General features: G+C 41.9%; 1 protein-coding gene across 2 annotated transcripts in view; it reads right to left on the minus strand.

The window, feature by feature from the left end:
* Positions 1 to 10,466: 10,466 nt before the first annotated feature.
* The window catches only part of ATP5MJ (ATP synthase membrane subunit j), a 199,181-nt gene continuing 193,011 nt past the window's right edge, over positions 10,467 to 16,636 (minus strand). For both annotated transcript variants that reach the window (XM_078660265.1, XM_078660266.1), the window contains exon 4: positions 10,467 to 10,629. In XM_078660265.1, coding sequence (XP_078516391.1) covers positions 10,610 to 10,629 — 20 coding nt within the window. In that variant the 3' untranslated portion in view covers positions 10,467 to 10,609. The remainder of the gene's footprint in view (positions 10,630 to 16,636) is intronic.

Genomic DNA, 16,636 nt, shown 5'->3' on the forward strand with positions numbered 1-16,636 from the left:
TAGCCAAACGACGGGTCGTATGTTTTCTGTCGCCAATTTTGATCTGGACCCAAGTGTCAGAATATAATAAAATAATCATTTTTAATAATGTTTCTGATATTCCCCAGTTCCTTAACTTACACCAAAGAATATTTCGCGGCACAGAATCAAAGGCGGCTTTTAAGTCTATGAAACCCACATTCAATCTTTGCTTCCTAGTTTTTAGTTTTAGCTCTTTCACCTAATAGTGTTAATAAAATCAAGTTGGTGTGGGTTGATTCTCCCTTTCTAAAACCAGTTTGGAAGATGGGAATCAGCTCCTCTTTTATGGCCCATGCCTCTAAATCATCCAGCAGGCAACTAGCAAAGATCTTTGCCTCCACATCTGTAAGTGTGATTAAGCGATAATTAGCCAGATTGTCCTGGGGGCCACATTTAAATATTGGTTGAATGGTACTTCCGTGCCATGATAACGGAATACGGCATGATCAAAGAACCTCATTAAACAGGAGCATTAAAAGTTCCGGCCAGTTCCTTAATTTAGCTTTAAATATGGCATTCGGAATGCCATTTGGTCCGGTCGCTCCATTAGATCTAATCTTATTAATCGCTTTTTTTTACTTTATGAGCGACCAAGGCTCAATATCCACATTACCTTGATGTTGAGTACTATCCTGACTCTCTCCATTTACTGTATTATAACTACTAGTAGGACCATTAATATTACCCTTGTCATACAATGGAATTTGCATATCAATTTTGAAATTAAAAAAGTTCACCCAACTTGCTTCATCTACGTTAGCACTGTTGCTTCTATTATTACCGTTCTCAAGGTTATTATGCTCCAAAATAACCGCAGATCTTTGGACTTACAAGCATAATGTATCTTAGCCCATGTTGACTCACAATGGGCTTGCTTTGCCCTCCAAATTTCCTTCTTATAACCCTGTTTTCGTTCTTCCATTTTTAGAGCTATAACACAAAAGATAGCTTATTTTTATTCCTGTACAGTAATCTGATTGCTTTATTAAGCCTTCTTTTTGAATATAGTAATTGAGAGGAATACCACCCTGGTTTCTTAGGGTTCAAAGTTAAACCCCTGGGCGAATTATCCCTAGCAAATTTAGCCAGCAGTTCGTCACATAAATGTGACCATAATTCAACCATGGATTTCCCTTCACCATAAGCAGACTCCACATCTTGTATTAAACAGGCAAGAACTCCCAAAACGCTTTCCTCCGTTTTTTCATTCCATATTAACCTTTTAAGGTTAAAAGCTGAAGGAACTGTTTTCAAGATTCTAGTTTCTGGCAGGTAGTCAAGAGCTAAATCAAAGAGAACCACTTGAGGGTTGTGATCACTTTCAATCCTTGGTACTATCTGATAGCTTCTTACTAAATTATAGAATTTTTCAGACATTATTGTTACGCGTCCAAAATTCCAGGAGGAGGAGCAGCGGAGAACGGGGGCCATACCGAAGGCACCGTGGCGTTACTACGCTTCTGCGGACCCCTTTTGAAACTGGAGACTTCGTTGGGCACTTACACTCCCTTTCCCCTCTGGAGTTCCCCCGAGGGGTCCGGATTTGTTACTTTTATTGACCTATCATAGTGACAGCGACCTAATATTTCGTGGAAACTTGGACCGTCACTCCACTTGGATTTCATCATTAAGCATTCTGCAGGTACACATTGTGATCCACTGTGACTGCCCTTCAAACTGTTCTTGAAGAAGCACGATATCGAGAGTAACCGCACAGACTAGACTGTCTAAAAACATGCCCTGATGAAATTCCCAAGGCACGAATGGGAATGAAACGCGTTGGCTGTGCCGCTGTACATGAAAATAAAGAAAACTTTTACAAATAAGAACCGAAGATCTACAATTCATTTTGGACTTTCGTATACTATTGACTTTACTGTGTGCGCCTCTCTGCTCTTACACAATTATTGTATAATCTATTACAGAAAGACTACCTGCTTTATTAAAGGTCGGTATATTTTCCGAGTCATGCATAATTTTTAGATTGTATTTTTTAAACTCACAATCTGTCCATTGAGCTAAACATTTTGAATCAGTTATCCGTTTTTTTGAAGCAACAAAATGCATATTAACATCACCTGAAATAATAAATACTGAGTTTAAAGGATCGAAATATAATGTTTTTACCATTCCCCATAACCGAGTAATTTGTGTGGATCTACGGTACAAAAGGGGGTGGTGATGGACGGAGCATCTGAATCAATCAAACACTCACACCCAGTCAAAAGATCTGGGTTTAATCCATCACCGTTCTTTAGCCCACTCTGCCACCCCAGTTCAGACATGGCTATATGCAAATCAGTCTGACCCTGTGCCTCATGGGAACAGTCCAGCCCGAACTGCCAAGCCACGCCATCCCTGGACCGGAAACAAGCTTCCGAGGACCGGTTTCTGGCATTCCAGCCGTCTTGTGTGGATCTAACCTTCTTTTTGCAACTTAAATAAACGTTTAAAAAAATGATAGAATGACCAGCTATTAATTTAATACACTACAGCCATTTTACCTGGAGATCAATTTCAAAGTGTTCTACCTTAAGGTTCAAAGAAACATAAATAGATAGACCACCACAAGGGCGACCCAAATAGGCATCACGTTTTGCAACATTACAATATTCAAAATAACCAATTAAAGGTTCACTACACGTGCTCCAGGTTTCTTGAAATATTAATATATTAAAAACTTTCAAAAAATCTATTACATTTGGGTCCTCAATTAATGATTTTAGACCATTGGTATTCCAAGAACAAAGTTGCAGGGTTTTTGAAACTTCATCAGTCAAAGGGCGGCATCAGACCTTTTTTCCAGGATTTACATTTGTTAATATTCCTGGGAGCCAGCTCCAATCGTCTACAAATTCTGGGACTTTCTTTAGCGCCTCACATGTTCGAGAACCGGACTGACTACTTCTCATCTTAATACCATAAGATAAATTTAATTCCGTAGATGGACCCGACGCCCCTTTTAATACTCTAACCTGTACTGGCGTAACTATTTTTTTATCATCCTTTTTTTGTGAGTCAGTGTATCGGGTGACTTATTTGGGATCAGCAACATTGGATAGCGCGGTCCTTGAGGTCTCCAAACTTTAATACCCCACTTCTCAAATGTTATGCCGTTTGCCATTATTTTATCAACAATTTCAGTATTTAGCCAGGTTGTAATTGTTGCCTCCCTGTCAAGGTTATCCCCTTTTTTCCTAAATTCCACAGCTTCAAGATCCTCGGTTACCACATCTTTAAGCTCTATAATGGCATGTAACAGTTTCAAGATGTTACCACGATTTAAAATATCATGGGGACCTCTTGTTATATATTGAGGACAGAAAGCTACTCTCCTCTTATCGAACAACAAGTTAGGGGTCTCTATATCCTCTTTGTCTACACCTGTAGGGCACCTATTCTCAATACAGGGCACCAAAACAATATCTGTCAAGGGATTAGCTTCTTTAACTTTCTTTATTATTTGATCTTGTGTTCCCAAATGGCCTGCCTGTTGTGTCCTACTACAATCTTGCTGATGAATGGAGATCTGGTCTCCTTGTTCAACCGCTACATCATTAACGGATTTCAAGCTTAATTCATACCCCTGATCATTTTTTACTACTACCTAAGTAATTAGTACAATATACCAATTTCTGAATAAAACTTAATTGATCATCTTGAGCACCCTCCCTTTTATTTATATGGTGTTCCAAATAGTTTTTCCTTAATACATTGGAAAATTCAAATATAGGTCCTGTACTCACTTTAGATTCATTCTGCCCAACCTTATTGATGACACAATCCTTTATTTGTATTCCCTTTACATCTAATCCCGAATTTTTATTAGGACCAAAAATCAGAAAATATGGTTTCGATTTAGTTTCAGGTTCTTCGGAAATTTTAAGGTCTTCACAAACATGCTTACTAGGTGATTGTAAATCATGCATTTTCTTATTATGTGTCTTCCTTAACCTTTTTTTTGCCCTTTTTGAAAGACTCATTGGTTTCAGATGAACACTTATATTCTGCGTTTGATTAGGGCATGACTTTTTCCGACTACTTGACTTTTGAGTTAACTTCTTCAGACTGCTGGACTTTTTAATTGTCACTGGATGTACACTAGTTACATCTCCTATTACCAAGCAATCTTTATGTATATTACAATCCAGGTTAATTAAAGTTTCCTCTTTAATTTGCATTTTACTTTCATCATTTTCAGGTTATGTCTTATCATCATTAACTAAACTACATATACTGTTTCTCATCTATACATCTTCATGTTGAAAGATCGAATTGTCTTGCTTCAATACCTCTGATCTAGCAGTGCTGCCTTGGATGTTCTTTTTTCCAGATTGATCAATAGCTTCTTCATTACCTTACCCTTTTCTGCCCGACAATAGTTTTACTTCTTGCACCATTGAACTTACTATTGATGGCAAGTCAGAAATTTTATCAATCAGTTGAGCACAGGTACATGTTATAAACGGGCTCTCTTTATCTGTCTGCACCTTCGTTATCAGGCTAGTTAATTGCAGGAGTTTTGTATCAATACCCACTACACGAGATGCTAGTGTGTTTAAAATATCTACCTGAACATCTAATTTGTCAGAATGAAAATTGAGCGCATTAGTAATTGAGTCCATGGTGTATAAAAGACAATCCCATAAGCCCCGCTCAGGACTAGCCACACTTTTTTCTAAATCGCCTGGGCTAGCCAGAGCCTTCCCCTCAAGTTTAGTTAATAAAGATATATCAGCTGGGGTAAACTGGCCATTTAAATCTAAGCTGCATTGCTCATTTGTATTGATAATCTTCTCAGTGCAGTCAACACCTGGAACGAACAGTGATCTATTAGTAGTACTGCTATTCTCCATAATTATACTTGGCTGATCTAAGTTAAATAGACTTACATTATCAATGTTAACAAAACGGCTATTTGAGCTAGGAAGCAAGTCCTCTACAACCAATATTGGTTCAATAGATCCATCTTTGTGAGTCGGATTTCCAACTTCAAGTTCTATCATAATCACATGCTTATCTTCATTCAGTGTCCTCCAAGAAGACATATCACACACTACATCCACCCCTTTACTACACCCAACTGGTGATTTATAACGTGTCTCCTGACTGGTAATCTGAAGATCATGGACCAACTGTAACTCTACCTGACCGGCAGTATAGGCGCAAGAATGGATTTGTGCCTGAGCCTGTTGCCGCTCAACAATAAATGATGGCTGGGATGAAGATACCAGCACCTTCTCCACTAAAGCACCTTCATCGGCCTCGCACCTTCATCGGCCTCACACCTATCCTGGCCGGCCTGGCTGTCTGCCACAAAATTCAATCCTCAAACAAATTTGAATCAATTAGTTCACCAGAATAATTACTCTTTTCTCCGTTTTTACACCGTGATGACGTTACTGGTGAGGATAATGATAATGTACTGACATTATTTAAATACATTATTTCACCAGAAAAATCACTTGTTTCTCCTTTTTTACACAGTGACGACGGTACTGGTGAAGACAATACACGGTCATTAACATTCCCACTAAGATCTTTCTTTTGAGTGAAATTTCTTTTATTATTGTCAGACTGTTTTTGATGGTACTTAAAGAAGTAGCTCTTTATAGATGGCTGCGCCACATATGGAGACTTCATACAGTCCTTGTTAAAAGATGCAGATAAAGCCATCTCTTCTACTGGCTGATACAAATTCCCCTCTATATTGGCACTGTCGCTATTTTCTATATTTTCTCCATTTCCCATGCGCCTCTCCAGATGAGGTGGTGCGACTGTAGATTCTTCAGTCATTTGACTTTGTTTAGGCTTTGGTGGGCCCCCACGCGGTCGACCAGACCTCATCCTTATTCACACTAATACTTGACCATATTTGGTCGGGCTGCCCCTTCCTTTGATATATTTCCCTTTGCTCTCTCCGTACAACAATTACCACAGCACAGGCACAGTCAAATCTGCTGCTGACTCCGCTCACCTTCCTCACCTAAAAACTCTACATAAATGGCAAGCGTTGGCAGGATATCAGAAGTTGCACATTCATGGACCACGGTAACTCAGGGCACCGCCCTCCTTTGCTTCTTATTGCTTTTTATGCTCTTAATATTTGTATTTAAATATTATATTTATATTTCTCCTTCACTGCACTGCTCCGTTCTGTCCCACTTCCATTAAAGGCAGTGATAACGGCGGTGGTAATAGCGATGGCTGGGCAGCTCAAGCAGAGGGCCAATATAATCAATCACTTTGGAGGCGGCAATAACGATGGCTTTACTTAGCTCCGCTCCATCCACAAAACATAAACACAATCGGTGGCTCAAGCTGGTTCAGGCTGCAGTGGTACAGAGGCACGGTGGCTCGGGGAAACACAGACTGCGGTGACCCTGCCTGTATCCACCCGACCCCTTCGCTCACTTGTCACTTGTCCTCTCACCCCTGAATATGGCCCCCAGTACCGACTCTCTACAGTTCTCTTGAGGCTCACTGCTCTTCACACCCGCAGGTCTCTGCCTCTCGAAGCTCCCCGCTCTACTCACAACGGGAACGCCCCCAGCAACAGATATGGCCCCGGCTCGGACTCACCGCGGCACTTTTGCTCTTGTGTGCTCTTGCAGCTCACTGCTCCTTGCCCCAGCGGGCTCGTAATGTACACCCCCCCCCCCCCCGATTTTAGCTACGGTCACTGTCACGGCCCAGCTCCAGCCTGTTCGTAGCTCTCTCGTGGCCCTCGTTGCTCGCGGCTTCCAGCTCCAGCTCTCTCTCCCACCAGACGCAAGTCGTAGCGGCTTGCTGCTGCTCTCAGCGGCTCTCTGTGGCTCAGCGGTTCAGGTGCTCACAGCGCTGCTCAGGCGCGGCAACGTGATACATATTCTTATCTGTAAGATTTACAACATTGAATAAAGTAGAGTAGGGACCCCCTCTCAAAATGATTTCAGGTCAGGGAGTAGAGGGGGAAAAGAATTATCAAACCAACTAAGAAACTCCCTCTTGACCTAACTGAGAGATAATTCTGTGGCAAAAGTACTTATAGGTCAAGAGGAAGTTTCTTAGTTGGTTAGATTTACAACATTGTAATTGTACCTGTTGCATTAATGGCAAGGTCCTGTCTATTGCATTTGGTGCGAGAGTTATGGTTTACATGGATATCATGTGAGTTCTAGATTGTGGTCCTAACCATAACTTGTGAATCTCAGTGGTTTTCAGTTTTAATTCGTCAATATATCTGCACTTTAATTGTGTTTTAAATTAGCATAAAGATATTACCAATCTGTTTTGGTTTCACTTAAAAGGAAATTTAAGTAGCTTGTCTCGTGAATTTCACTAGCGAATGCTTGCAGTAAATGTAAATGAACATTAAAAAAAATATGGAAACAGTAACATGTTTAAGCCAGAGAACAGGTGGTCATCAAGGTTTTGGCCATCAACACTGTGCCCTTCCACCAGAAACAGATAACGTTTAAAAATCGTAAACAAAAATTTGGGACACCAATAAGTCAGATTACCACAACTCCGACGAGCTGCTTTTATAAAATTTACGTTAAAGAGGCAGTCTTTCCACTTCAGACAACAGTGGTGGATAAATGTATGTAGTCCAGACCAGAGTATTGCAATGGATTTGAAATAGGCCTCACTAAGGATTGTAGGCTGTCCAAAATACAGCTGCCCCGTCGCTGATAAATTTGCAATGTTGGCCCAGTACACATTCTTCACTGGCTTCCTTGACTTCTATCCCAAGTTCAAATTGTTTAACATATTCTCATTTGCTCATAAAGACTTCTGGCATGAATGAACCAAAGTATTTCTTCAGATCAAACTGATTTATCACGTCAAATGCCACATATATATCGCACCACACAGGCAGCATCTCTTTATTTCAGACAATGAAACCTTCTTGCTCTAGATATTTCTTCCATCAAAAACAGATGTGTGTTCCATCAAAGACCATCTTGGCTTTCTATTTACCATCTCTGAAGCAGATCCCTTTCACAAGAATCAAGATGCCCTGTGGGGACCTCCTTCATAAGTATGTTAACATTTCATAAGATTCTCTTGTTTGGCTGGGAAATGCTTATTCTTCAGTTCTGAAGAAACTCATACCTGCACATCTTAGTACTACGATGTATAGAAACAACACAGGGCTACTTAATGCTTTGTAGAAAGTTACATGGAAGAAAGTCTACTTACCTGTAATGGTAGGTCTCCAGTAATTGCATCTTTCCATAGATACACATGGTTGCATTATCCCTTACTAAACAGTGACTGTCATAACTTTAGCTCAGGTCTATGTTTAACAAGGAACTGCTACTGTGATGTTACTCCGGGACTCCAAACTCGACAACAGGGATCATTCACGCTTGTGAATCTATGAATGGTCTAATAATGAAAAAACACTGGAGGAAAAATGGTTCTTGGGCAAAATATATGTAAAACAGTGCTGCCGAAACAGTATTTCTCACCGAATACATCCTTCAGTAACTTGCAGCCCAAGATTTCTCTGGGACATACATGAGCCACTCTCATAAATCCTGCTGCTGCTTAGGCCCTATTCCTAAACCTTACTGCAATCCGTGTTGATACCGTCAGAAGCCTTTTTCTTCAAATATTCCTGTCTGGTGTTAGATCACTGTTGATAACAGAGTGCTGTAATGGAGATAGCAATTGTGTAGACTTTGACTAGGTTAGGCGGATAACAGATTCCTGTGTTAAGCGGGTGATGAAAAGAGCAACAGTGTCAAAGCAGCATGGGAGACAAGGGGGTTAAGGCCAAAGGTCATATGGGAGTAGGGTTAGGCTTTTAGGCCCACAGTTCTTTCATAGAGCCGAGCTCAGAGACATATTATAATAAGGTGCCTACCATTTGTTTCTAGTTTGACCAATTTCCCAGGAAAAAAAAAACAATCAGTGGGATCACCAACTGTAATCAACTAGCGTATCAGACATTTTAAGGGTACCCGGATTCTGAAACCTCTATGGGACTACATAAATAGCAGCCAAGTGTGATTCTAAACTGGACCTTTTTACACATTATTTTTTATTAACATTTATGAATTGAACAGGACATCAAGCAAAGGGCAGTCTATGAATAGAATGCCTATAGAAATGGTAGAAGTAGTTTTGCAGCTTGAAGAATTTTTGTTAACTATGCAGTAGCGATATCTTATAATAATTAGTATCCATCTGTCAGAGGTGATCTTTCTCCAGTCCTCCGATTCTCTCGCATACTGGTGATATTTTTTTCTACGCCTAGGTCGAAAGGCTCTTCTGAGTCGAAGATGATACTTTCGCTCTGTACCTCCCGCCATCCTTTCATCCCGACGTCGAGGTGTTTTTCACCATGTGTTAAAATGGTTTTCAAGACTGGTGTTGAGCCATTCTTTCCCTTATCCCTCACAGGTCTTTGATCCTCTCTTGAGGTCGAAGCTGGTATTGAAGGTATGCCTCCAGTGATGTCTCCTATCTTGAACCATGGCCCTGCTCTTGCCTTCAGTCAGCGAGGTTTCGAAGTTACAGCCGGTTTAAGTTAATTCTCAGCATCTTCTTGTGCCCATTTCCTAAAAACATCTCAACCACATCCTTGAGCTCCGATTCCTCTCCTTGGGCCGCCTCTGTCTCTTCAAGTGTGTCCTCTTAATCATTCGACAGCTTTATGTCCTGTAAGGACTCTTGCTGTCTTTGCGGTGATGACAAGGCGTAGGCTTCGTTCTGCACAAACCGCAAATAATTTAGATGTGTACAAATATTTCAATGCCTTTTAAGACAAGTCTACAAGAGCTTGTGTTTGCGTGACATTGCCAGAGTCAATACTATGCTTTCCTACTTAGTGTTCTAGGTTGCCTGTTAATGTGTTTAAAAAAAATAAAAAAAATGTGGAAATAAATATTTTACAAAATTGCTACTTCCTGCTTCATATAGTCAATAGCACAAACAGATATTGCTGCACTGGGGGAGCCAAACAAGCCAAACGAAATTAAAACCCAGTGGGTGCAAGGATGCACAGTAAAGTAAAAGTGATAACAAATTGGAAGGACCAAGCAGCAAAAGAAAACCACTAGCACAGGAGTCGCTAAACACTGGAAGTGTTAATTTTCATACCTAGTTGGTAGCAAAGACTCAAGCTTACACATGGATGTTAAAGAATATCTAGTTTTCATGAGGCCATGCCTACAATCAGCTTGAGGTACAATTCTTATGAACTTGCATCAAGGATTTGTATCTTTCCATGCTCATTTCCAGCTCTTTCAGATTGTAGTCCACTCGTATGTGCATAAATGTTAGCTGCTGCACTTAATCTGACAATCTACACGGAAAACATCCAACCCTGGTTTCCTGCAGCACAAGGCAGCGCACATATACAAAATACTCTCTTATCTAAGTAACACATCAAGAGGAGGAATAATTCATGCTTTCACAAAGCTTGCTAATATTGAAATATCCAGCACAGCATGTCACAAAAGAGGTTTATTTTCAAGGACATGGACAGAGTACTCATGGTAAAATGTACAACAGTATGATGGGGAAGGTTTCTTCGCCTTTATCTCGCTCCATCTTTACGGCGCTTCATCATTTTTAACAGCTAACGATTCATTGTTCAATGATGACCAGAGGATTCTGAAAATAAGCAAAAGGTATATATGAGCAATTTTACTTTTACCGATCAACGATTCCAAAAGAAGAGTGTGCTATTTTGGCTCACAGACTTAACACTTTATTATGAAACCTTAAATTACCGCACACAAATGTCAAGGAACTAAAAGATCAAATGTGACCTCAAGCTATTCTACCCGTTGAGAGTAGTCTTGTTTAAACAATGCAAAGTGAAATCTACATTCAGATTTTTTTAAAGAGAAAAGTTGGGTATTCAGTGTGGGTGAGGAGTGACGATGTAAACTTTATGGAAGGTTTTGTTTCTGAACATTTCAAAAATATTTTCCAGACAAAGAATTGGAATGAGTAAAACTACTAGAATCTCAGATCCAGCCAACCTCACCCAATCAAGTTTATAATCTTCACAATGAGGTAATGCAAATCTTTGTACAAAATGAATTGGGGGAGGGGGGTGAAGCGGGCACATTAATTAATTCAATGTGCACACTAATTAAGGACACAACAAAATATGATGGAAAAGAGAGGAAAAAAAGCTCCATGTACAGGCCAAACCATGGACAGAATGTTATCAGACAACAGAAAATAATTGAGTTTAGATCCGTTTTATTTAATCATTTTACAATACACAACTGAGTACACATTAACAAAAAGGCCAAGAGCAGTACAGTTTTACCATGCAGTTATCATGATCAGAGGAATGATGCATTCTGGATATAATCCGGAGCACCTCAGCTATACGGACATCAGTGGTGGTGCCTCTTAGCGTCAACTATATACATCTGACCTAACCCCCATTTTTCAACCAACAATAAACTAATCATCACACTGCTAACAATTAAGTAGGCTTACACATTAGCATTGCCTTCTGGTTCACCCGTTTCTTTTCCAATGAAGTATTGTTGATATAGACCCCAAAAACTTTTAGGGCGACTCTGGAGGAAGAAGTTCGTTAAAAATTTCTGACTGCGTGTGATACAATATAACATGTCTTTGTACCAATCTGCTATTTTCGGGACCATGCCTATAGACCAGAACATTGCAATTCGGCGTTTAGCAAGCAATAAGCCCATTGCTTTCAGGCGTCCGACTCCTTTCTTCAAATCTTTTGTGTCTCCCAACAGCATCAGTAATAGGTAGAGTGGCAATGCGAGCCCTGTGACCTCTTTTAAAGTCTGAATGATAGTATTAACATTTTTAGGTCGAGGTACTATCCGGTTCTACTATCCGGTTCGTCAGAACCGGAAGTAGCGAGATCTTATGTTTCTTAGAGAGGCTCTTTATCCCGCCTCTAATTTTGGCTCTCTCCCATTGGCTGGCTTCCTAAATGGAGGCTAGCCATTGGAGGAGAGAGTCGTCACTCGAAATAGGCTCCGTCCTTTTCGGATTTGGAGGTGTGTTCGGTGTTGTTCTTTCCACTTTTTGGCCACGCCCTTTTTAGAAGAGCACGAATACGCCCCCAAATCCAAAAATGTTTCGAGCTTTGCAGCTGCCATTTTGCTGATCGTCAAAGACGAGATAGGTCGCCTGCTCGTGTCAAGCCTCGCGCCGCAGCTAACGCGGCGTCCATGGCGTGCGGAGAATCCGTGAGTGAGAGGATCCTGCGGGACGTGCATGGGCTGTACAGAGAGCCCGAGAGCAGAATTGGAGCTTAGGGACACGTACTCTATGACGGGGACACCTCTTCCTCTCGTGTCATCGAATGTTTACAGCATTATCTGTACAGCGCTTACTGGACTAAATGATCGTCTGGAACTGTGCGCAAACATGTCGAATGCCTAAAAGTAATTCAATTGTGTGCTTTTTACTCTGAATCTGTAGATTTTTGTGTTAGAGGGGGTGGAAGTACAGTTAAGTTGCCGCCTTACCCCGAGAATAATTCTCACGAGTCGTTCATGCATCGAGTGCTTTTTAATTGGAATCTGGGGATGGGGGGTGGGCAAGTGGAGCTGCATTACCCCGAGAAATGTTCGCACGAGCCATGCATGTATTCGGGTTCTGGAAAAGCCTGGAACGGATACTCCAGTAGCAGTTATGATAAAACCTCTTTATTCTCTTTTAACAGATAGCCATTCCCTTCCTTAAAACCCATGTAGGAATAGTTTAAACAGTGGGCTAAATTATGCAGCAGGGTTGAGTGAATTATGCAGCAAGAAAAGGCACATTAACACCCAAATATAGGAATAAGCAACAGATAGTTAACTTTGCAAAGGGCATTCCACTGTGCAGCAACACTGGTTTCTGCATTATTAGTAACTTTTGAACATTTTGAGCTAGAGACTATTGTTGTGAAAATCTGAAGATAATGCAGCCGATTATTAAATCTGTGGCAAATCTATAATCTTGTGCAAACCGCTCTGGCCTCACAATATCATAATTCCCCTGGCCCTGCTTATATGGCTTAGATTCACGTTGTATTTGTTGCTTTAAGTTTGTATTTGAAAGAGGGAGGGGGGGGGCACGCGTTCAACTCACTGAGCCATCCTGCCGTTCACGATGAAAGCATTTCCCCGGAGTGTAGTGGAATGATGGAGATGCAATCTGGGAAGATAACTAACCTGTTGTTTACTAGGCGCTTTACGCTGCCGCTGCACTTCTGGCACAGGCAGGTAGTCATAGAAGAGGAGGGGAGGGAGACAGAAAGGCAGACACAAAACAACAATCTGCCTCAGCGCCAGACAGGCACGCACAGTCATAAAAGAGACAGAAAGCTTGAACATCAGACACACTACAACAGTCAGAGGCAGGAAACATCAGGCAGTCATGGGACACCCTGGCTGACAAAACAACAATCTGACTCAGTGAGACTCTGACAGGGTCACACAGTCAGAGAAAAGACAGGAAGATGGAAGGGCAGACTCACAGCAACAGTCAAAGGCAGGAAACATCAGACAGTCGTGGACACACTGACCACACAAGAACAACGTGACTTCGTGACACAGGCAGGCAGGGTCACAATGTCATAGAAGAGGAAGGAAGAAAGTTACGGGTTCACATCTCCTCAAAATCAGTTCAGCCATCTATGCTTACAGGGGTCAGTACATGGAGCGCCATTATAGCTACTAAGCTTAACTAACATCAGATATTTAATATGCAGGAAAATGCTCCAAAGTGTTCTATTAAAAAAGGCACTACAGTTACTGTTTTTATTCCTCTCAGATCCCACTTCACCCACAACCTATTAGTAATTCAGTGCTTAATTTGTAAATAAAAAAGTGCTGAGTCCAAGGCATTGCTTACCAGGCCACTGCAGGGGACGCCTTTCCTTTCCGTTGTGCCATATAAGTGTGTTTGTGTGCCTGAATCTTGTTTTGTAGGTGGCTCTATGTGTGGGTGGCTCTGTCTGTGTGAGGGTGGCTCTGTGTAGGTGGCTCTATGTGAATGACTGTGGGTGGCTCTGTATGTGTGTGTAAGGTGGCTTTCTGTGTGTGGCTCTGTGTGGGTGTAAATGCAATAGGTCATACATTTGCGAGCGATTAAGCTAATGGTATTTATTTATGATTTAAAAAAAAAAAGTCATGAGCAATGCCAATAGCTCTACCTTTAATAATGCCGAGACCATTGCATTGTAAATGCTTGTTTGCTATTGTTGGACAGAGTTAAGCAACATGCAAGAAACCAGCCGACCCCTCATTACAGCGTTCACAAGCTGGTGTATCCCGCAAGTCGTATCGAAATAGTCTCTCCAGTGTATAGTTAACCCTATTGAGAAATTTAAAATAAATGAGGTGATGCCTCCCATTTAATGAAATGCTCTTAATGACTTCACAACAATACCGCTGAGTGTTGTCATTTATAACTACCCCCAGATCATTCTGCCACTCTAGCCTTGCTTTGGAGGAATGAGCCCGCCTAGATTCTTAAGTCAAATTATACATAGAGGTAATAATCTTTGTTGGGGAGGAAGTACTTAAAAGAAAAGTAAGTGATAATAATTCGGGTGGCTCCTGCATATCTTCTCCAAGTAATGCATGTTTAACTCTGTAAAAGTGGTATTACATGAGCGGAGAGTGGTCATGGCCTTCAGTAGGGATGGCATCCCATCTACGGGCTTCTCCCCCTACAAATAAATCTCCCATCGTTTTGATGTTAAGAAGGGCTAGCGCTTTTGTTACTTCTTTTTCTTCACTCAATGACAACCAGTAACACCACTCCACCTGGATCAAAGGAGAATACAAGAGAGCCCCCAGCTTGTCTATTTAACAAGGCCTGCCAAGCATAGATGTTGGAATTAATGGAGTCCAGAACACTGGTACGTCTGGTGGGCACCTGGAACAGCTTACGTGGTAGAACTAAAGTGTCAACCGCCACCTTTTCTATCTGTAAATGCAGTAGATTTTGTGGACCATGAATCCAATAATGCACGTATGAGCACTGCACTGATCTGTAATATAACTCCAGGTCGCGCTGAAACGCTGTATCTCGTTCTTACCTGCATCTTGCCATTCTGAACTTCTTTGAGCTGACAGGGGAAGGCTCCCATCTACAAAACCCACCGCAGGCTGTTGAGACCCCCCACCGACTCCCTCCCGCCGTCCTGCTGAATCCTACACCTACAGCGGGACCGCCGAGTGGAGCGAGGCGAGGGGCTGCCTACAAATCCCGGCAGCCCTTGTGGTCTCCAGCCACACCCCCAGCACGCCGCGCCAGGAGGCGCATAAAGGGCGTCACTGCTGCAACAAGCAGTGACACGCTGAAACGCTGTATCTCGTTCTTACCTGCATCTTGCCATTCTGAACTTCTTTGAGCTGACAGGGGAAGGCTCCCCTCTACAAAACCCACCGCAGGCTGTTGAGACCCCCCACCGCCTCCCTCCCGCCGTCCTGCTGAATCCTACACCTACAGCGGGACCGCCGAGTGGAGCGAGGCGAGGGGCTGCCTACAAATCCCGGCAGCCCTTGTGGTCTCCAGCCACACCCCCAGCACGCCGCGCCAGGAGGCGCATAAAGGGCGTCACTGTTCCCCCTCGCTGGGCGAAGCCTGGGCCAAGGGCGGGCCCGTCCTAGCCCGTCACAGACCGGAGGAGACCGGGCCGGGCGCACCCCTCTAACACCTAAGCCAAGGTAAAAATATCTGAGTAAAAATATCGCCACGAAGCAAAAGAATGCTGCATCCTTCCTAATGACATTACTAACCCAGGACCCATACTCTTTACCTTTCCCGGCTATTCAATACACAATGACTACAAGAGGCTCTAGAAGCAAAACCATGAAAAAAAAAAAACATAACTACAACTGTTGGACCTATTGAACAATTTTTACACAAAGTAAATGAAACCATTGATCAAACTGTGTTGATGATTGACCGACGTGTCTCATATGAGTTAGACCAAGCACGGCGCTCATCCATGGGTATGCTGGCACAGGCCCAAACCCCAAATGTGGTATCTCTAAATAAGTCGACCATGGAACTAAATGTTGAAATACATGCACTACCTAATACTGTTGACTTCTCAGTAACTTCACAATTATCCAATTCACAATCCTCCCAGGATCTTGAACTGACCCCCGACCTTTTTGTAAGTACACAACCAACAAATACTGACTTAACACAGCTAGAATCCAGAGGCATAAGGGAAGGAGCAATCCCTAAAAAGCAGTCTCATACACAACCACGACTTAACAGTCTAATACACACAACTGTTATCAATTTAGATTCTGATTTGCTCCCCAGTCATCAAACTCATCAGAACATCGACATCACAGAATCTTCTAAGAATATTGCTTCCGATGTCCTTATAGTTTAAGATCATGGGAACAGACCTAGTACCAAACAGAATCAACAAGAAAAGTCTGCTCCCCGCACGGCAAAAAACACAAGTCATTCTAAGGTAGATACTTCTCTGCTACATGAAATTTCGGAAATGATAAAATTTCAACTACAACCTTTACAAAAAAGCCTCGAAATATAAAAACAAATGGCTATATTAATCGCCTCCGCGAAAACAACCACAAATTCAAGAAAAAACGATCTTATTGTCTCCCTAGGCACTGCCACTAATTCTGAAAAAACT

This window comes from Lissotriton helveticus, chromosome 9, assembly GCF_964261635.1.
Source record: "Lissotriton helveticus chromosome 9, aLisHel1.1, whole genome shotgun sequence".
Classification (NCBI taxonomy): domain Eukaryota; kingdom Metazoa; phylum Chordata; class Amphibia; order Caudata; family Salamandridae; genus Lissotriton; species Lissotriton helveticus.